The sequence below is a fragment of the Zalophus californianus genome, chromosome 9 (assembly GCF_009762305.2).
Source record: "Zalophus californianus isolate mZalCal1 chromosome 9, mZalCal1.pri.v2, whole genome shotgun sequence".
Classification (NCBI taxonomy): Eukaryota; Metazoa; Chordata; class Mammalia; order Carnivora; family Otariidae; genus Zalophus; species Zalophus californianus.
The window spans coordinates 104346036-104367699 of NC_045603.1; the positions used below are offsets into that span (position 1 = coordinate 104346036).

At 48.9% G+C, this 21664-nt stretch overlaps 2 protein-coding genes across 3 annotated transcripts in view; one reads left to right on the forward strand and one right to left on the reverse strand.

The window, feature by feature from the left end:
• Positions 1 to 21664, forward strand: part of CACNA1C (calcium voltage-gated channel subunit alpha1 C) — a 650688-nt gene that overhangs the window by 118284 nt on the left and 510740 nt on the right.
• On the reverse strand, positions 21231 to 21575 carry LOC113921761 (60S acidic ribosomal protein P1-like). 2 transcript variants are annotated; one of them, XM_027592955.1, is made up of 2 exons: positions 21510 to 21575; positions 21231 to 21428 (listed from the first exon to the last, which is right to left on the reverse strand). In XM_027592955.1, exons 1-2 carry the CDS (start codon positions 21573 to 21575, stop codon positions 21231 to 21233), a joined length of 264 nt encoding a protein of 87 aa, XP_027448756.1. The 2 variants fall into 2 exon arrangements, with proteins under 2 accessions (XP_027448756.1, XP_027448755.1); XM_027592954.2 differs by having other exon boundaries at positions 21231 to 21575.

Sequence of the window (21664 nt, forward strand, 5' to 3'; positions counted from 1 at the left end):
CTCCACACAGAATGACTATATGTCCATCATCCCAGTGAGATCGAATTCCATCCCATTCTAAAATTATGGTACATGGGGGGGAAATGCCACTACGTGACCCATCTTCTTTTATTCTTGGTTACAAGTCCGTTGGAACATTTTTCACCGTTCCTAAGGAATTGGTGTTGGCTAACATTGGGGGTGTCTGATGATTCTAGAGCTAGGTCCACATTTGTGGATAGCGAGAGGACCATCCCTCTGTCCAGGGTCACCGCTTTAAGCCTGGCGAGGGGTGGCCTCACTAAGAGGCGCCTGACGACTTGGGCTACCCATCAGCTGGGCACCCTTTCCCATCCAGAGTTCCCAGTCAGCATGGAGCACACTTTCTCATCCCTGCCGCCTGCTCAGCATCCAGAGAGGCTTTTCGTGGATGAGCATCTGTCTTTGCCTGTAACTCCCGCCTGTCATAGGCTGTGAGGAATTTCTGGGTGCTTAGCAACCAGGAGAGGATACAATACAAGCAGCCTGAATGCCTGTCAAGGAGCTGTTCCCTCTCTCATCATCTCCTCTGGGTTTGTGTGAGCAACGACAGCAGCCGCAGAGACTAGGCGTCAACTTACACCGTGACTTTTTTTAATTAAAAAATTTTTAAACTGAATCTAGTTCAAGCACATCTTGCCTCAGAGAAAGCTTGTTTCTCATCATTCTCTGTCATCATTTCAGGTGATTCTCTGTAACCCTCTGAGACTTTTGTCCCCAGGCTTACCAAGAGGGTGAGACATACCAAGGGAAGTGAGGAGGTGGGAGGAGGCTGGGCCTCTCCGCACTGCAAGGTGCCTCAAGCTGCAGGTTCTGCAGAGAAGAAAGGACATAATGAGGGGAGCAGGCTCTCCAACGAAGGGACGTCATCACTTGGAATGGGCTCTCTGCCTCTTACTGAAAGGAAAATTGCTTGCTGGGGGTGTGGTAAAACATTTCAAATGAATGACAGTCCTTGGTATGCGGCCAGTACCCAGCGATGTGACAAGACAGGAAATGGAGCCCTCATCGCAGGAGGCTTCGTGAGGAGCCAGGGGCTGGTGGGAAGGGAAGGGAATGCTTCAGAGTTTACTGTCTGCAAGGCACCATGCACTCTTAGCGGTTACTCTTATAAAATACCTACCTGTAGGAGGCAGGAGCCTTGCTTGTTGCACAGATGAGTCTAACTCAGAATTGATGCTCCATGTGAGATGGTGTGCTGCAGACAAGCCAGGTCCACACAGGGTTGATAAAGGATTGAAGCAGTTATCTTGTGGTGTCAAGGCATCTGTGTACGGGGAGCTGGATGCTAAGACCTGGAGTTTGGCCCCCTTCCAGGTTGTCACAAAAGGCTGCGAACATGTCTCGGCTCCTGGAAAATGCCCTTCTTTCCTGACCCCTGGGCAGACTCGGCAACTTTCTTTATGACTTGGTTCCCACCAGGGAACCTTTGGGGCTGCCTGAGTACCAGATTTTTGGACCAATGGGTGTGCTCTTTTTTCAGATGAACTGCACAGGCCCTGAGAGGAAAACAAAAAGATAGAAGTGATGGAGGTCTTTTCTGTGGTTAGAACCACCTAAAGCTTGTTTAATGAAATAGTTCATTAAACAGTCATTAAAATGAATGTTTGAAGACTTGACATCCAGAGTCTTTTATTACAATCTGAGTGTCCTCTTGTATTGCCAAAGTGTTCGTGGTCTTTATAGGCATGGGGGTATAGTACAGAAGTAAGTGAGCAATGTGTTGCCAAAGATGAAGCATTCCCTGGCTTACTGATAGTAGGTTAGTGAACTGGTGGTTTGGGCCAGATTTTTGACCCAGTGAGTTGTCTGATGAAAGGAAAAAATACAAACTTATCAGTGAAGTCAGCACCTTGGACCCATAAACTCTTTAAGGTTGGAAGGTCCTCTGAGGTCATCCAGCCCATTGCCCCATTGAATGCTTGATTAGTAATTGATGCAAAAACTCTGGGCTCTGCATTCCAAAGGTTGACCCAGGCCCATAGTGTTGGTTTAGAATATTATCATAATTAATGGAATGCTGCTAGAATATTGGCTCCAGACCTGAATTCCACAAACTGGAAGAGATTCAGCAATAAAGACATCCAGAGGAAGCAACAGACATTAGTAAAGTTGGAAAGTAGACAGAAAGCAAAGAGTAAGTCAGTAGGTTCAAAAGGAACAATCAGAGCTTCATAATAATGATCACAAATGAGTATTCAGTAGTTAAATAAAAGTACCCTTGTTCCACACTTATCTGATGTGAGTCTTCTTTCAGGAAGAGCTCTTGCCTTCCTGCCTTGGTTTCTTCGCCCTCTGAACCATTGGACACACCACTGCTGGACTGATCTCCCAAGAGTCTACTTCCTCTGCATTCCTTCTCTACAGTGAAGGAAACTTTTGTAGTTTCTCTTTGTCTAACTAGAGAAAGTTAAAGCTTTTTACACTTGATTCTTCAAGGCTCCACCCTTCTTTTTCCACCCTTTGATATAAGCTTTTGTTTTGGGCAGGTGGGTTCACCCATTGCCTCCTGAGCAGGCCTTACTTGCTCATGCTTGCCGGAAGGGGGAGCACATTTTCTGGTGCCTGTAACTTCCATTATTATCTACCATGAGATTGAGTACATGGTAGAGGTATGAATGAATGAATGAATGAAGCCTGTGTTCTAGGTAAACAAACATACAGGTGTAAGCACACACCCATGTGTCTGCACACACAGCAACACCCCATCCTCCTAAGCATAGTTGGAGATAACCCCTGGCATCCCACTTTTCTGGCACCTGGCAAAGGGCGAAGGGCCTAGAGAAGTATAAGCATCAACCCTGAGGGGAGAGCATTAAGATACAGAAACTCCAGCTCATGTTTCTCCTTGGAGCTAGCATCTGCGAGGAAGCCCAGCAGGCCTGAGTACTGGCAAGCCTGGCATGGAGCCCTTCTCCCTTCAGAGGAAGCGAAATGTCCTGGCAGGATGAGTCAGTGGGAGAATGGAACCAGAGAGTGAGTCACTTTGGGAGGAGAGGCTAAAGGATCTTCTCTCTGCTCAAAGATATTTTAGTCTTGGTAGGTTTTTCCCATTTCTCTTGTTTAGATATAAGTTTGGGACATGTGATTGCAGTGGGTAAGCTCTCAGATGTAATGCAGAAAGCGTTCCTTGAATGTCCAGAGTATTGCATACTGGAACATTTTTGCAGCAAAGTGAGGGGTTAAGAAGGCTGGCTTTGGAGCCAGGCAAACTGAGTCCTGATCACAGCCCTTCCCAGAAGCAGCTAGGGACCTTGAGTGGGTGCTTGAGTCTCTTGAAGCCTAGTTTTTGTTTTTTAAACAAAGGTTTTCGTGTCAAATGAGATCACATGTTCATTTACTCCACAAGTTTTTGGGTACCTGATGTGTGTTTGGTACATTGCTGGGTGCAGAGCACATGGAGGTGAATGCTGTGGACTTGGACCCTGTCCCCTGGGGTCCAAGTTGCTGGCTGGGAGGACCACTGGAGGAGACCCATTCTTGGGGTAGTACCTGTGGACATTCAGCCAATACAGTGGTCACAATGATCATTACTACCTCTTTGGTTTCCCGTAAACCAGCTCATCCCTTTGCACCTCAGTCTCTTCTGTAAAATGTGGAGCTGAATTAATCTCAAAGAGGAAGGCCCCCAGCTTCTCATCTTAAGCTACAGTTTTGGAGCTCACGCTTGTTATTTAGAGTCTGTGAGATACAAATGGAGGGGCTGCGGGAAGGGGCGGCATCTGAGCCTTCCGTGTGGGGTTAAGATCAGCATGATCACAATAGACTGGCAGGGTGAGCTGAAGCAAACGGGAAAACACTGGGGTCTGATATTTAGGCTCTCAAAATCAATTGTTCAAAGACACGATCGGGGAGAGCAGACTTGAGAACAGGGCACGTGAAGACGGTCCAGGTATGTATTTTATTCTTGTATGATCGGGGCTGCTGAAACTATGGCACCATCCCAAGCTACATTCATAGATTGATAGTGCTTAGGGTGTAGGCTAGGGGAAGAAAAGGAAGACCAGCAGTAGCTGATATTTTGGAGTTACTGGAGGCCAAGAGACCTACATACATGATATCACTTAATTACAGCTTGTCAGATTCCCACAGTAACCCCACAGGGTCGGTTTTGTTGTTATTATCATTTTATAGATGTGAACACTGAAGCCTAAGTGATGGATTATGAGGGACGCTTTGCCCAGGGCCCATAATGCACAGCCGTAGGACCGAGGCCAGAAGATGTATTGTCAGGGGGTCATACAGAGAGGGAGTAAACTGACTGTGGGTTACTTGTTGGTGTAGAACTCAAGACAGTTAGTGGATGCTATGGGTTCAGCAGAGAGCTGTTTAGGAATAGAACACATCCAGAGGTCCCGTGCTCTCTATCCCTACAAGCACTCTAGCAGAGGCTGGAGGACTGTCCGCGCTGTTGGATAGGGAGTTTTGGCATTGCGAGGGACTGGCCAGATGACGTGTGAGTTTCTGTCTGCAGAAAAGTAACCATGACGGAACCCATGTAATCTTTCTTGACCTCCCCGGCAAGAGCCACTATAACATCGTGTGAGCAGTGAGGTAATAGGGGAATGCGAACCCGAGAGTGGGTGTGACCTGCGTGGAAGCCGGGCATGCTGCAGTGACAGGGTCCGTACTCCTGGGGGCGCAGGTCCTCATGGCTTTCCTTTGCCGCTGCTCCTGCCTGTCCCATCCCCCACCCACGTGCTTTCCCCATGTCTTTCTCCTCTTTGCTCCTACACTACCTGAAATTGAAACCCATTCGATTGGTGAAGGTTTCAGTCTTTTGCCTGTTGGTGAACCACGTGGGGGGTCATTGTCATCATACTGAGGGCACAGAATCTGAGGTTATTCCGGGGAGGTGGCTTCTCTAGTGGAGTTTTTAGAGGGAGAGGTGATCAGCTCAACGGCACACTCCCTCCTTTCCTCTGTTTAGTATATCCAGGAAATACTTGTCTCATGTCTCCTATGGGCCAGAATGGTGCTGGGGCTGGAGATTCAAAGGTGACTCAGGTGTGCCCTCGTGTTTCCTCCATGCAGGGAGACAGGGAAGCAAGCAAGCCAATGACACAAGTTTGAGGAGCTTCTGGATAAAGGTGCACCCAGGGCCCTGGGGCAGCACGTGGGAGGAGCACTCACCCGTATGTCCCCGGGCGGGGTTTTGATGGTGTCATCCCTGTAAAAACTCAGGCAGGTATTGGTTTCGGTCGCTAACCTGCCACATGCCATTGCCATCTCGTGGGCAGGTTCCTTAACTTTTTGGAGCTTCTGTCTCTCCATCCATATAATGGGGAAAATACTACTTCCTTCACACGATTTCTGTGAAAATCAAGTGAAATGAGCTAATTTAGGGAAACTCACCTAACATGGTGTCTGGCTCAATAAAGGAAAGTTCCCTTGCCTCCTGACCTTGGCGAGGGTGAAGGGTGGAGACAGAGATCCTGAACTTGATGTCCATGAGTCTCTAAGGCAGTGGTTCCTAAATTGCTGGTCACAGATTGGTGCCCAGCTGGATAACATAATCTCAGGAATGATTTCTTCAATACAAACTTTGGGACACTTTCTCTAGAGATTCTGTTTTGATGAGTATAGGAAGGGGCTGCACCATAATCTGAGAAGTTGCCCAAGTGATTCTGAGGCTTAAGTGTAGGTTTGGAGACCTACTGAAAATATTTTACAGAAGTGTGTGTGTGTGTGTGTGTGTGTGTGTGTGTGTGTGTGTGTGTGTGTGAGAGAGAGAGAGAGAGAGAGAGAGAGAGAGAGAAAGGGAGAGAGAGAGAGAGAGTGAGTACACATGCATACACACATGCATATGTGCATTTTCCCAGAGAAGGGCCCCCTCGTTTTCATCAGATTCTCAAAGTGCTTCGTGATCCCACAAAAATTAAGAATCACTCTTTTGTGCTATGTGCTTGCTGGAACAGAATGTGGTCTGAGAATATGGGCTTGGGACATGAACCAGCCTCCGAGGCTACCATGGCTGGGCTCTCCTTGTCCCCTCACTCTGGAGATTCCCAGGGAAGTAGGAACAGGTGTTTGGTGGCCTGACTCTCTGGCAGGTAGGTAAGTGGTTGGGGCACCTCATCAGTTCTGTCTCCAGAGGTTCTTGAGATACTTAGTGGTAACCAGCCTGAAAAGTTGACATGGAAATTGTTTCTCTCTGGTTCCCATAAACGTAAAATCTGTTATGAGTTACATTCATCTGAGTGAAAGAGAGACAGAGATTGTGGTGTGTGTGCAGGAGAGTCAGCCTCTGCATGGTCTGAAAGCTTTTGCAATTTTTCCTAATTGGTCCAATCTTTTCTGTAACGAGTCTCCTTTCCTCTTTCCTCCATCCCATACTCCACTGCCAGCAGCTGCTGATTTCCTGACAAGGCAAATGGGCACCAGAGCCGGGATGTTGTTATTCTGGAGGATTTTCAGGTGTATGATGGTAGAAACAGGCAGGAAGGGAATGTTGGCTCTGTGTTTGGCAGCTAAGGGGACTTGTTTTTCAACATACCTTCTGAGTTTAGGAGATTTGGACTTTTTGCCTGGTTTTCTGTGTTCTTGGTAAGTCTCCTGAATGCTCCATGAGCTGTGGCAGGAACTCTGACTTTCCCCGCGATGCCCTCAAGTCTACCCCTGCAAGGACAGAAGTTCACAGCTGCTTCTGGTCATCGTGGGTGACACCCTGGTAATTTGAACTAAGTTCATGTTAGTTTGTAGTCCTTGGCGTCAGCTTTAGGGTACCCGTTCCTTGGTTATCTCCTGTCAGAGCTAATCATAGACCACATCGACGTGAGAGGTGATTTGCCTCATACAGAACCCCTTAACACGTGCTGTATCTAGAATCAGAAATAGTGAGTGCTGTATTTCTCTGTGCAGCTTGTAGTCTGTTCATTCATTCCTTCAACACTTACCTCTTGCTTGTCCACCATGCGCCAGGTACCATCATTAGGCACTGGAGGTACAGTGAGGACCAAGGCTTCGTCTTGCTTTCCTGGAGCTCACCTTCTGGTGAAGAGGACGGGTGCACAGGCGGCATGACAAAGCAGACAGAGAATCTTGTTTTCTAGGCTGCTTTCTTCTTTGGCGGTTTGGTGGCTTCATCTTCCCTGCAAAATACTCCTAACACTAGGATCTTAATGATGAATACTAATGGAAATCACTGAAGATGCTTCCCATTCCATGGGTATTTGCTTTTAAACTGGGGTTTGAGTCATATGTAAAGGGATGTGGAGGTGAATTTGGGGCAGCAGGGGGAGCAGTAAGGGGAGGTAGGCCCTGCGAGAGGGCCAGGAGTCTCCCTCTGATGTAGCTGATGCTGCCTGGCTGGTTAGAGCTCATTCACCGTGCCCGCTGCCAAGCCATGTGAAGGTACAGATGTCGCCACTGACACCCTCCAAGTTGTCTCTCTTGTGTTTCTACCTCTCTGGTTTTTATCACTCCCACTTTACCACTGGTGAATCCCACTCTATTTTTGTGTGTGGCTGGCAGGTGCCGTCGAGAGACAAAGGGAGGGAGGAGCCGGCCAGCAGCTCCTCCAGGGGGCAGGTGGTTCTTCCTCCTGCTCACAGTGCCTCCTCTGTGCCCAGTTTCCACCACTCTCTACCTTGCATCCCCACACACCTTCAGGGCCTTGCTGGGACCCCTTGAGGCCCGCCCAAATGCCTGTCCACAGGGCCGTCTCTGGGCCAAGCCTCTGGCTCTGCCCTACTGCCCTGCTTGTGTGGCCCTGGGCAGAAGCTGCCGTGCGTCTTTAGGCATCTTTCCCCATGGACCCTGTCTTCCTCCTCCCGTCCTTGAGACCGGCCTAGACTTCCCACAACATTAGAGCCATCTTTGTGGGCCTCATGTGAAGAGAGCCCAACAGACACTTGTGGCCTGACGGATTGGTTTTCCCAGCCAGGCCACCAGTCGCTTCCCGGCCACAGTCTGGCTCCTCTTTTGAGTGCCTGCCCCAGCCCCCCACTCCGAGGAGGCCGTGGCCAGATTCACGTCAGCAGCTGCTCCCACTGCGGGCTGTGGTTTTGGGGAGCCGCAGTTTAGGCCTCTCATCTTTATGGGAAGCCTGCCCAGCACCGGCCTGATTAGAATTGGATGGTGGCAATAAAGGTCTCCCTTCCCTGCCGTGGGGCTGAGCGTGTAGCCGAGCATGGCCAGAGTTGGCCACACGCTGTAGCGGGTTTCCTTCCCAGGGCCCCTGGTCACTGTCTGCAGCTGTGTGGTGGGTCCGCTCGGCTCCGGTTACCCAGACGGGACTGAAGTCAGGCTCTTGCTTCGTCAGGGCCTGGGTAACTGGATGAGGTTAGGTGCCCACTCCTCGCCCTCCTTTGGGAGCATCTGCAGGAGAGCCAGGCAGCTGTGTGTGGTGGGTCCTGATGTGACAGCAGGCCGTGGGGCAGACGGCCTCCGCTGGCACGAGGGCACCTTCCAGTGAGAAAATGTGCCTTCTGCCCAAACAGAAAGTTGGTTTTATTGATCTATTTATTTTTAAAGGAATGAATGAAGGAAGAAAAAGACAAAGAACATTAGAGGTCAGAGTCTGAGAGAGCCTGAGACGGAGCTGGAGACAGAGAGAGTGTCAGAGAAGAACAGACACTGGCACTGTGAGCAGCAGATAGGCAGGGACGGAGGGAGACCACAGGGAGAGAGGTACTGAGGGTGGCTGGGGAGAGCCCGTGGCGACACTGCTTACGGATTTATTGATCCTGACTTGTTCACAATTCAAGTACTTACCGGTCTCTAAAGTACAGTCTTAATGTAGAGATCCATTTACTAATAATAGGACTTCTTGAGCAATTGCTGTGTGCCAAGTACTGTGCTGAGTCATTTAACATGACCTCTTTTAATTCTTATGACAGTCCCGTGAGGGAGCTCTCATTATCCTCATTTAATACAAGAGGAACAGGTGCTCAGAATCAGGCCCATGGGTAGCGAGGAAGAGCTGGGACTCCGATCGCAGGTCTGTGGGACCCCAGTGCCTATCACTGTAAACATATGCGATGCTGCTTTCTTCTCTTCTATTCAATCCCATGCAGTCCTCTTTCCCCAAACTGGCTGTGAGCACCCCCCCACGCCTTTTTCACCCCCTCCCCCCGCCTCTGCCATGACTCTCTGCTTTCTTCTTGCCAGCGACCGGGCACACAGACTCACTGTGAAAGCCTATCTTACCTCTGTGTACCACTGTATGTTTCTAGAGCCTTTCCCAGGCAGTGATTCTGTGAGCGGATATTATCTTCTACATCCTATAGAAGGGGAAACTGAGGCTCAGTGAGATTCAGTGACTGCCTAGGGTTGCACTACACAACTTTTAGGTGGTAGAGCCAGGATGCAAATCCACAGTGTCAGAATTCAAATCCAGTACCCTCCAACCCTCACTGGTCACCTCTCTGAGGTGCTGTGTTCCTCATAGCAGCCACTCCATCTTCAGCCAAAGGAATGACCAGGAAACCAGAAAGTGATTTGCATTTGGAATTGAGATGGGGCTGGTGGTGGGTAGAGAGATGTTGAGGCAGTTAAGGACAGGGTAGGCCCACAGAAACTTCTGTCTGGGAGCTGTAGCCTCTTCCCAAGCAGAACATCTGAGTAATGGCTTAGTGGGTGACTGCTGGTGGTTTTGGAAAGTCTGCTATCTTACAGAGTAAAGTGCTGATGCGTCAGGTACGAGTGAGGAGACCCACAGTTTGGGGGGCATGCGTTAGTGACCAACAGGCCTGACATCAGGGCAGCATGGAGAGAGCCAGGCGTGGCTGAAGGGACCAGGAGCAGTGTCCACAGACGGTAGGATCCATGCCTTGTAATGTTCCATTTACCTTCTTTAAAGGGAGATAACTAAGAAAGTAAAGGCAGATTTTGTGCTGGTGTTACTTTGCCTGACGGTTGCAGCAAAAGGCCTGAGGCTCTAAGGTGCCTGCCATGTTGTCCTGATCTCAGATCTCCCGACCCCTCAGAGGGCTAAGCCATCCCATCTGCACAGTGGCAGGGAGGGTGCCCGTGGAGGCGCCCCGGCCCTGGTGGGAATAGCAGCAACAAGTTGGAGTGGCCTGTCCTTGAAACCCTGGCTGGGTCCTCAGGAGATAACAGCTCTCAGAGAAAAGCAAATAGCAAAACAGAACAAGCAGCCACTGTGTGAGTCTTTTCACTCAGAATTAAAACGAAAACCAAAAAAACCTTATGATCAACACAATACCTAGGGGGCCACATGGTGTCATAAATTCCATCTTCCCAGGGTCGTGTGAGGCTTTCCAAGGCTCGGGGCCCTCTGACAGTCAGTCACTCTACTCGCCAGTCAGTATATCAGACATCTCAAAATGTATCCACAAGCCACCTCAAGTAGAATATTTTTGCTGTAATGAAGTTAGAAACAATGGTTGTATTTTTTATAATGTTGCATTTTATTAAGAATAAATTATTGGTCTTAGGAGAGAAACTCTATTATATTGATACATAACTCTGTGTGTTGAGCTACATTTGACTGGCTGACACAGTGTTAAGTTTTATGGATGCTGAGTTAAATATCCATTTCGATTTTGCAGTTTCTTCTATGTTTTGGACCCACCCTACTTTTGTTTTTTGTTTTTAATTTTCAAGTGTTTTGTGGGACGATGAAAAGCCTGTAGGGCATAGGCATTGAGCCTCTTGTGCTCAGTGGATACAGTCTCTTCTATCCCTTCCCACCTTCCATCCCCAGAGAGAAAGTGAGAAAGAAGGAGGCTACTTCAGTGAATATCACTTTCTAGGCCTAAATTATACTAGGTTCTCAGGTCCTCTGGTCTCCTCTTTGGTGTTGTTTTTATAACTATAAAATATAGGAAGTGTTCCCCGAGAAATGTGGAAAATTTGTAAGTGTCCTGAACAGATGATATTAAATCAGTTACCTCAGATCCTTTGGCAGAAGGGAGGATATAAATTCTAAATGGGATTGCATCAACCAGCTCAGATTTTCAGAAGTGAGGAGTAGAGACATAGGGAGGGCTGGCTCTTCCAGAGCCTCTGACTAGGATCTTTGTGTGACTCTGGTGTAACATAGACACTGGATTCTTCCCCCTGCTCCAAAGAAGAGACTCGTGCTAGACGCAGCCATGACAGAGGTGCCAATATTGTGCCCCAGAGGAGCAGAGTGAGGAACTGACTTGTGTGACAAGAGCTGAATTTATACAAAGAGAAGAAGGCTGGAGAAAACCCCTGAGGCTGAGGGGCCTGGTTCACCCAGACATGCAGGAAGGGTCTGGTCTGTGGAAACAGGAAGACACTGTGCCGTGTGGGGACACCATGGCTTCCTATGTAGGGACTGAGGCTGGGCTCTGGCTATGCTGCCTAAGAGGAGGGTGCAAGGTCTAGCTTCCCAAGTGCCACTTACCAACTGGAAAACTCTATCAGCAAGTTGAGTGGAAGCCTGTAGGGGAGAGGGAAAGGAAGGAACATTTGGCTATCCTCAACCACAGTGATTTACATGATATAGAAAAACTAAAATAAAGCATCATGAAATTGTGACAAGCCCCATTAACATGACATACTCATTAAGAGCTCTGGTAACTAGTGATATTTAAAGAAGGAAAAAAAAAACCCTCGCAAAAAGACATGAAATGATTTACTGCAGGAAAAGAAAATATAGGTCCCTCGAGATCACTGATACAGGAGAACAAAGGAGGTCCTGGAGGTGGCTGCATCTGATCAAGGTGAGAGCCAGCTCTTCAGGGTTGGGCACAGGTACTTGTGAAACCTGGGAAAAGCATCTTTGGGGTCATGCCCAGCATTTTTCTATTAAGCAAGTAGCACATCCAACCAGAACCTGCTCTTTGTTAAGGGAACGGAATCCCCTTTCTACACTAAAAATGAGATTATGTAAAATCTTGGATTTATTTGAAAGAGGGGGGTTTTTTTGTGCCTGATGCATTACCATAAAATGACACCATCTTACTCCTTATTGCCTAATTAGTAATATTGTACTTCTGTGTGAAATGGTGTGTTTAAACATTGCCAATCGATTTAAACAAAAGATTTCAAAATACTGTAGGATGGAGCACGGTGAAACATTCCTGCCAGCCCGCACTCTCCTAGGGTAAGGTTTTTGTCATTTCAAGGTATGCCTGCACAATGGGAACCTAGCAGAAGACGAGAAATTTTCTTCAGCACTCCGCTTCCGGATCCTGGCCATGAAGAAAAGGCCCTCTCTTTCCTTCATCCAGGGCTTTGCTGGTCATAGGGTTGGGCTGGTGTTTTTTTTAATTAAAAATATTCAGGGTAGTAGAGACCCAGCTGGATATTGGGCTCAGCTGGGATCTATCGTTCATCTATCTCCTTCCTCAGTATACACTTAGTGAGGACATATATAAACTCTGTGTCCTAGGTGTGAAAAACATAGAATGAGAATAATATAGTTCCTTTCCTTGAGGAGGTCAGCAGAGTGGGAAAGCAGATGTTTCTGTGGAAAGTTGAAATATAACCCGGTCAACAAGGAGGATGGTAGAGAGATGAAGGAGTTTCATGGCAGCCTTGAGAAAGAGTACATTCATCAGAATGGCCAGTCTGCTGTAACGAATACCCCCCGAATCTTGGTGGCTTAACAGGACAAAGTGGCTTACATCACAGTCCAACTAAGATTGACAGGGTGGTGACGGGACATTGAGGTACCCAGGGTTCTTCTGTTTCAAGGCTGTGCCATCCCCTTGGGCCTGGAAATTTTCCTCTGGGTTGGTGGGTTGCACCCAAAGTTTTAAGGTCCAGGCCTCGGGGTGGTGCTCATCATTTCCTGCAGGTTCCATTGGCTCGAATGCAATTCTGGGAAATAGGGTCTGGTTCTGTCCTCCCCTGGAGGAAAAACGGGTTTGGTGAACATTAGTGGCATATTCAGTGCAAGGAGCAACTTGCCCACCCTGGGAAGTCAGAGCAGCTCGATGAGAGGTGAGTATTGAGGGTGTGTAGGGTTTGCCTGGTGAAGATGTTGAGTGTTGGGTGCCGGGAGGGAGTAGGGGTGTGAGAAGAGTATTTCAGGGAAAAGAAGTGGAAGTAAATGGGATGTGTCTTCAGATAGAGCTGGATTTAAATATCGGCCCACAACTAGCAATGATGTGACCTTGAGCCCGGTCCCTGTGTGTCCCAGGTGTCAGCTTCAGCCCTTCATCCCATGCCCTCGCCCAGATTGTGGCCATTACCTAGGGATTTCCTTGCCCAGCCCCCACTGGCTCCAAGGGTCAATGCTATTGCTCTGTGTCCTTCCCTCTGCTTTGGACAAACCCTGATGTGGACCTGTTCCCCTTTGATTTACAGACACACATACATACTCACTCTCTCTCTCTCTCTCCAGTCTCACACAAGGTTTTTGTGAGTATATCAGCCTGTATTCAGGTTTTGGGAAGCTCAAGAGAGTTCACATCATTGTAATGGGAATATTGAATGTTTGAAATTTCTGTGTTTAAAAAGCCCTACAGACATTTTTGCCTACCCAGGCCTTAGGGTTTTAATATATTTCTTGTCCTTTCTACTTCTCCCCCTTTACTGCCCCCAAACTGCTTGAACTCACTCTCCCCATTTTTATTATGCAGAGCAGTTCAGCTCTATCTAGTCCCTACCTCTAAACTCAGCCCAAAGCCGTCTTCTGTACATCTACTTACGTGCCTTCCCGCACAGTAGGCCATATCCACAGCTGTACCTTCCCACGTGATGGGCCATCGAAGGGAGGTCTCACCCCACCTCCTTGGACGAGGGAAAAGGGGTGGTAGAGAGATTCATTTCCCCATTGCATTGAATGCAGAAGCAGATGGGGCCAATTTTTGTGTTAAGCAACTTTTTCTTCCTTTTATATACAATTTCACTAAGGGTCAAATGGGACTGTTGCCACAACAATTGCAAGGTTGTTGAGAGAAATAAGATAATAGATGAAAATGTGTCGTGCGGTGCCTGGCACATAGTAGATCCTTAATTAAAACACAGCTGTCGTCCTCTCCTGCCTGCCCTCAGAGTCGCAGGGTATTTTAAAAGGCACAGTGCTGTGTGGTCAGTGACACGGCATCTCAGGGTGAGAGTGTGTTATGGGGAGGAGCGAGAGATGGAGCTGCAGTGGGGGAGTGGGGCCAGATAGCTTCATGCTGTGCTTTTATCCAAGGAGATGGGCATTTATCCTCTGCATTCATAAGTCAGAACTTAGCACATTGGATATAAATGGGAGGAGAACCTTGTTAAGTAGCTGTCTGTTTCAGCAGAAATCTTTTTACTAAGATTCATGATGTGGCTCCAGGTAGGTTTAAATTTGCAGAGCGCCTGCAGGAGAAGAGGGGTCATGGCTCTAGGACACCACACCTGCAGGGGGGTGGCACATCGCCGTCCCCTCCCAGGCATGCTGCCGTGTACTGGCAAGACCCATGGAAACTTGTTACCCTGGTAGCTGGTTTGCGTGAGTGGCTGACCAAGCTGGAAGCTGGAGGGGCCATGTACTCCTCCAGCAGGCTGCTGCTTTTGAGAGCTCTGCACCTTCACTTCTCTTTAAGAGGAGAGGAAGAGAGCCGCGGGCCAACTGGGCGGTTGACCGTGTTGGGCCTGCCATGTCCGCAGTCTCCCAGAGCTATGGGGTGCCCCGGGCCCACCCAACAGTGGGCCTTCTCCTGCCCCAGCCTTGACAAGTCTTTGGGCCATCCAGCCTCTCTGCCCGACACCTCTGGGGATGGAAATCCATTTGGGGGATATCTGTAATGGCGAGAAAGGTCTTTCTTAGAGCGGCTTTCCTTTATCTTCTACCTGCTGCACTTCATTTTGCCATCTGGAGGGGGAAAAAATGTATTCTCTCACCCTCAGGACATCCTTGTTGATATCAAAGACTGCAGCCCTGTGCCTCTTGGTCATCTTCCCTTAGGCTAACCATCCGCTTCACTGCACCCTCTCCCCCTGTCCTGGCCACTCATCTGAACTCTGCTATTTGCCTTTGACCCACAATTCCTCAGCTCTACCTGGCCCCAGGGATAAGAGGCTGTTGCATCCTGTTAAGGGCAGCTCATTTCCATCAGTGTAGCCTGAGATTACGTGTTGCCTTCCTCCTCCCCCACCTCCCCTCTGCTCCCATCCCTCCTCCCCCCTTCTCCCCTCTGCTCCCATCCCTCCTCCCCCCCTCCTCCCCTCTGCTCCCATCCCTCCTTCCCCTCCCTTCTCCCCTCTGCTCCCATCCCTCCTCCCCCTCCCTTCTCCCCTCTGCTCCCATCCCTCCTCCCCCTCCCTCCCTCCTCTCCCTCCCTTCTCCCCTCTGCTCCCATCCCTCCTCCCCCTCCTCCCCTCTGCTCCCATCCCTCCTCCCCCTCCCTTCTCCCCTCTGCTCCCATCCCTCCTCCCCCCTTCTGCCCTCTGCTCCCATCCCTCCTCCCCCTCCCTTCTCCCCTCTGCTCCCATCCCTCCTCCCCCCTTCTCCCCTCTGCTCCCATCCCTCCTCCCCCTCCCTTCTCCCCTCTGCTCCCATCCCTCCTCCCCCTCCCTCCCTCCTCTCCCTCCCTTCTCCCCTCTGCTCCCATCCCTCCTCCCCCCTTCTCCCCTCTGCTCCCATCCCTCCTCCCCCTCCTCCCCTCTGCTCCCATCCCTCCTCCCCCTCCCTTCTCCCCTCTGCTCCCATCCCTCCTCCCCCTCCCTTCTCTCCCCATCCCTCCTCCCCCTCCCTTCTCCCCTCTGCTCCCATCCCTCCTCCCCCTCCCTTCTCTCCCCATCCCTCCTCCCCCCCTTCTCCCCTCTGCTCCCATCCCTCCTCCCCCCTCCTCCCCTGCTCCCATCCCTCCTCCCCCTCCCTTCTCCCCTCTGCTCCCATCCCTCCTCCTTGTCCCCCCACTCCTTCCACATCATACTGTTTACTTGTGTTGAACTTTCAGGCAACTGGAATTTCTCAGTCACTTTTCATATGTGCTGGTAAGCTTTGTTTCTCCCATTCTGTCTGTGGACAGTTCCTTCTCATGGAGATTTCCTGATAAATGTTTTTCATTGACACATTTTGCCTCTTTTTGGGGTTTTTGCCTGTTTTTCCCCCCTTCCCCTTTCCTGCTCTGTGATAGTCTTATTTTCTTTCCCACTATGAATGCCATGTTTCAGTGACTGGAGGAGTTTGGGGCCTCATCTATTTGATAAACTTTTTTGTCCAGGAACACTTATGCCCCTTCTGACCCTCTCGCATTTTCCAATGCAGGCATACTCATTCCCTGCGTCCTGACCCTGCCATCGAACACTCCTGGGAGATGTCCCTGGCTTTCTTGCCCTCAGGCTCATCAGGTTCTACCCTGCATCCTACACTGGGAAAGCTGAAAAATACCACCCTCGGGGAAAGTAGGAACACTTTCCAAACAAAGGTCCTGTGAGGACACTTGGGGACAATTTACTCCCAAGAGCAAACACTGACTAGGATGTCTTTTTTTGCTTATGATGGGATCTGGTAGAAAAGTTTCAAGTTACCAAGATAGAGAATATGTTCTAATGTCTTGCAAATGAACCAAATACCCTTCCCTTAATGAAAGAAGAGATGTGTGTGTGTGTTTTTAAATCACTGATAATGATAGCGGGGATAACAGTAATAGTCCTCATGTGCCTGGCACTGTGCTCTGTGTTGTACACACCTTTGTTATGTAGTCCAGACAGCAACTCAAGGGGAGTGGGTGTGCATACCTCAAAGCCTGGCGGGGGGTGGTCCTTAAGCCTGCCCTGATCCCATGGCTGGAGAGCGGAGCCTGGGTGAGACCCTCTCTGTGGAGCCAGGACTCAGAACTAAGAAGTCATGGTTTCCCACAGGACAGGAGGGAGAACAGGGCTTGGGATCGTGGCTGTGCCACTGTTGCTGCCCCTCTGGGCCTCAGTTTCTCCCTCGGTAAAGATGGGATTGGATTAGATGTGCTTAAGACTGTCAACAGCTACATATGTCTGAGATTTGACATCTCTGTCATTTCAGAGCCAGCTTCCTTTAGGAAACATTGTTGTCACAAGAAAAAAATTGCCTTCTATCAAAATGTTTTCTAGTCTTGGACAAAGTGAAAGGTGTTAGTGCCAAAGATAGGAAACCATTACTATAGGAAACGGGGGTAGAGATGAGGATAAGGGGGGGGTGGATGGGCTAGCATCCAAAACTGAACAGGGACATGGTTCTTAGGGAGCCACAAGATTATACATCTAATTCTCTACCCTGCATTTCAAGCCTGCTAGAGATAGTGAATGTCAAAGTGGTAAGGTTCCTCCTCTCAGCTCCAAACTCAGAAACTTGTGTGACAGGTCAGGAGGGGTCCCAAGCAGCAAACCCCTTCATTTTATGTCAATGGGCTCCCAACCCTTGGAAGACAGAGACCTCTAAGGCCAAATTCCAGAGAATTTAGATCGGGTGGGCCCCCAGGTGTACCATCCCTGGTACTTGTGTCTTCAAGAGCAGGCTGTGGTAGACCAGGGCTTTCTTTTGGAATATGGAACTCGTAAGACTCAGCCTCTCTTCTGACAGCTCATCTGCCAGACTGACTGAATGCAGTATAGTTGGGACAAGGAGTCCAGAGCCCTCCTGTTGTTTCAGGAAGCTCCTCTTGTCCATCTACCCCGAAGACCTGTGATTTGCCAGCTCACTCTACAGTTAACCACATTCTTAGTAGGAATTAATGAATCCAGGTGATAAACTGTGATAAAGGATCGTCAAGATTTCCTAGCTTAGATGTAGGGAAAGCCTGCATTGAGTCCCATTGGTAAGAGATGTTGAGTTTTTCACCCAAAAACAATTTCAGATGGTCCCCAATTTTTGAACTGCTCTTTTATTCATTGTTAGGTTGGTGTTTTAAATGTAGAAAATTGTAAATGGCATTTAGATTTCCAGGCTGGCCTGCTTAACCCATAACACAGCTGAAACACTCCCTATTACCATGAATCATAATGGAAAATAGTATTTCTGCAAATGAGGAGTATAGAATTGCACTTGCAGACTCCCTCTGTCTTGAACCACTTTTGGAAGGCCGTCAGCAGTCCCAGCCAGAACATAAACACATTTACACTGAAGTGTAAAAGCAGGATGTCCGATTAATCTTTACTCTGATAAGAGGGACGTGAGGAAGGAGTGAGAGGTTCCTGGAGCTCTCTGGCCTCGTCTGGGGAGGCAGCAAGGAGAGCGCTACAGTTGAGGGTTCTTGTATGTGTAGCTCTTGCCGTCTCCCGTGAGCCTTTCTTCCAGGGTCTTGTAAATATCCCATGGACCAGCAGGTCCAGAGCTGATAGGAACAAGGTGAGGTAGCAGGCAGGGAGGACGTTAGAGCCTCTGTAGTTTTGAGCAGGACAGAACCTGTTGGCAGGCTGCCTTCTGGTTCAGAATGGATGGGCTGGGCCTGCCCCACAAAACAGCTTCTGGTCCTTTCCAGGTCAGCAGTCCCACGCCCACCAGTGCACCTGGCTTTCTACCAGGCACAGGCTGGCCCAAAGCACCCCTTCCTCCAGGGGCACCACCCTGTTCTTCTAAGATGGGAGCTAAAGTGGTCAGAACAAGGAGACTGCAGTAAGGTCCCACTACAGCCCAGACTGGGCACAATATGCTCTTAGGAAATTTAAATCCCTGCACTCTCTTGGCTGATTTCTCTACCAAGACTTGTAAATTGAGATTCCCAACTTAAGAATTTATTCTTCCCTGGGTGGATCCCCTCTCTCTGCCTCTCTCCCTCCCTTTCCTCCCCTTCTCACCCAACTCTCCCCTCCCTCCCCACTCCCCCCTCCCTCCCTCCTCATTTGTCCTCCCTCCCTCTCCCTCTCCCCCTCTTTCCTACTCTCCCCCTCCTTCTCCCCCTGTCTCCCTCTCCTGCTTCCCTGCATCTTGCATTTACTAAAGCTACTCACTGACCATCGGAAATGCCCAATTAAATCCTGAATGCTGTGTAACTTAAATTCAAATTGTACCCCAGGAATTCTGACACAGACTGTGTTTCCCATTGATTTAAAAAATTAAGACTCAGTGATATAATGTAATTCATTATTATGTAATAAGAGCCTATTATGGATTGTAATTTTTCAGTGACTAACTCAATTTTACTTATTAGTGTTCATTTAAATCTTAGCTTATTATATGTTCAATTCTACAAGTACTAGAACCATTTTCTTAAAAAAATCAGCCATTCGGATTTTTTTCCATCAATTTAGACAAGACTTTCTTCCTTCCTCTTCCTCCAAAAACATTCAGATAAGTGAAGTTTTCTCCTACATTTAAATCAGTGATTGAATAGGACCAAACTGGAGGATGATTAATTTTTGAACCAGAAGCACCAAACTGAAATGAATTTTTATTAATTTCAAAATCTGACATTCCAAGGATCCTTTAGTAGAACCTGGGCTTCTGTAAATAACCATGCAGTAAATCAGTTCAGTGCAGAAACGAACCTGTATCTTGAAATGCAACTTTAAGGTAACTTCAGACCAAGCTGCAGTTTCATTAGGAATGTTCCCCTGATTTACATTTTTTGGGTTTAGTAAATTCAGTTCAAATTTATTTCCTCCTAAATGAATTTTTACTACCGGAAGGCCCTTGTATGGAAATGATCTTCTGTCATTTTGCGGTTTGCCTGCCCCAGAGGGTGAGATGGCCTTGAAATTGGAGCGCTGACCATGGCGTGGAGAGTTACTTTCAAGGCTGCGTATGCGTGCGCAGACGGCTGAGGCAGGAGGGAAGGGCACCCTCAGAAAGGAAGGTGCTTGTGTTGTGCCTTCGCCCTTTAGGACAAAACACTCTGACTTGGCAGTTCAGCCAAAAGTATCTTTAAAGGCAGCTGGGGAGCTGCCTGCCTGTCTTCCTCCCGACATGGCCCTGTCCCCACCTCTGCCTCTCCCACCAGGGAAGTGGCTTCTGAGGAGGCTGCTGAGGTGTACTGCTCTCCACTGAACCAGAGGCCTCCCCTCCGAGGCTATTGAGACATGAAGATGACTCACCATTTCAAGATCCCTTACAACTCCAGATTCTGTAGGCCCTGCACGTGTGCTAGGGGTGCTCTCGGCGTCACTGAGCTTCTCCATTACCAAATTGGGAAGACTTCAGTTTTAAGAAACAGAAGTTGAAATGAAGTTGATAGAAAAGGTAAATTCCTACAACGTTTTTGATGGAAACTCTTCATTTTCTACTCTGCGGCTCTTCGGCTGCACGAGAGTAGGGGTCAGTAGAGTCAGAGGTGGGGGGTGGGAAGGTCACGCAAGGGATTCCAGAACGAAGGGAAAAGGTCAGAGAACCTGCCCGCTAAGCTCTGTTGTCCTGGCTGCCATGGCTGGCATTCGTTTTGACAAGGCTGTCAAGAGGTGACATGCAGAGCAGCGTATTTATTTTGTGTGATTCTTAGTTTTCAAGGTGAGGGATGCATTTTGATGTCCTCTTAATTGTTCTTAAGCATATATTATAGGCTATCATCCAAAACTCTTTTCTAAACTTTTCCTGAAGCAAATATTTTAGCTCTTGTAAGTTAGGTATTGGCTGCATAAAGGCGTTTCTCCTGATATTTGCTGTGAGTTTGTTCCTTTTGAACTTCGCCAAGTGGCTCCAGGTTGTTCTATCACCACATCATGCCCATCATCTCCTGAGGAACTTCGATGCTTGGGTCCTCCTGATCCTTCCTGCTCTGTCGTCTTCAGTGTGGCAGCTCTGTCCTCAGAGAGCTCCCCTGACATTGTAAGATGGCTGTAGCCCTTTCAGACATCCCAGGCAGAAGCAGCAACGTCCAGGGGACTGGAGGCATCTCTCCCCTGAGTGTCTCTTAACAGCGAGGAAGCTTTTCCCAGAAGTGTCCAGCAGACTCTGCCATGTCTCATTGGCCAGGAGTTGGTCAGATGTCCCTTTAGCAAGGAGACTGGTACTGTCTTGACAGTTGAGTTGAATTAGGACTTACCTCCATTGCTGAGAGAGGTGTGTCACAACCAAACAGAATCTGGGCCTTTCCAGCCAGGGAGAAGGAACGATGGCTTTTGGGCAGCCAGTGATGCCAGTTTCATCATCTGTCTTCCTGGACTCAAAGAATACTGTCCACCTATTTATTTATTTTAAGAGTTCAGCCTTTTTTTTTTTTTTTTAAGATTTATTTATTTAGAGAGAGCACGGGCCAGGAGAGGGGTGGAGGGGTAAGCAGACTCCCCACTAAGCGTGGAGCCCAATGAGGATGCAGGGCTTGATCCCATGACACTGAGATCATGACCTGAGCAGAAATCAAGAGTCAACCACTTAACCAACTGAGCCACCCAGGCACCCCAAGAGTTCAGTTTTTTATTGACCGTGTTACAGAAGACGTTTAGTCAAAAAGACCAAAGCCCATGTCATCATTAGACTCTTCAGATTCTTCTTCTTTTGCTTCCAGCTCCTTCTCCTCAGCTGGGGCAGCCGTAGTGGGCGGAGCGGGACCTCCTGCTGGTGCAGCAGCAGCTGCTGGAACAGGGCCCCCAACCCCTACCTCGCAGATGAGGCTCCCGATGTTGACATTGGCCAGGGCCTCTGCAGACAAGCCTGGCCACAAGGGTTCACCACTTCGACCCGCTGCTTTAATGAGGGCATAGATCTTATCCTCTGAGACTGTCAGCTCAGCGCCATGCAGGATGAGGGCTGAGTAGATGGAGGAGAGCTCCGAGAAGGAGGCCATGGCGTGGGCGCGCTGCTGGTCTGCGGGTGAAGCGAGGGCGTCACTCCAGCGCGGCCTTAGCTCCCTCAGAAAGACCGAGCGCCTTAGCG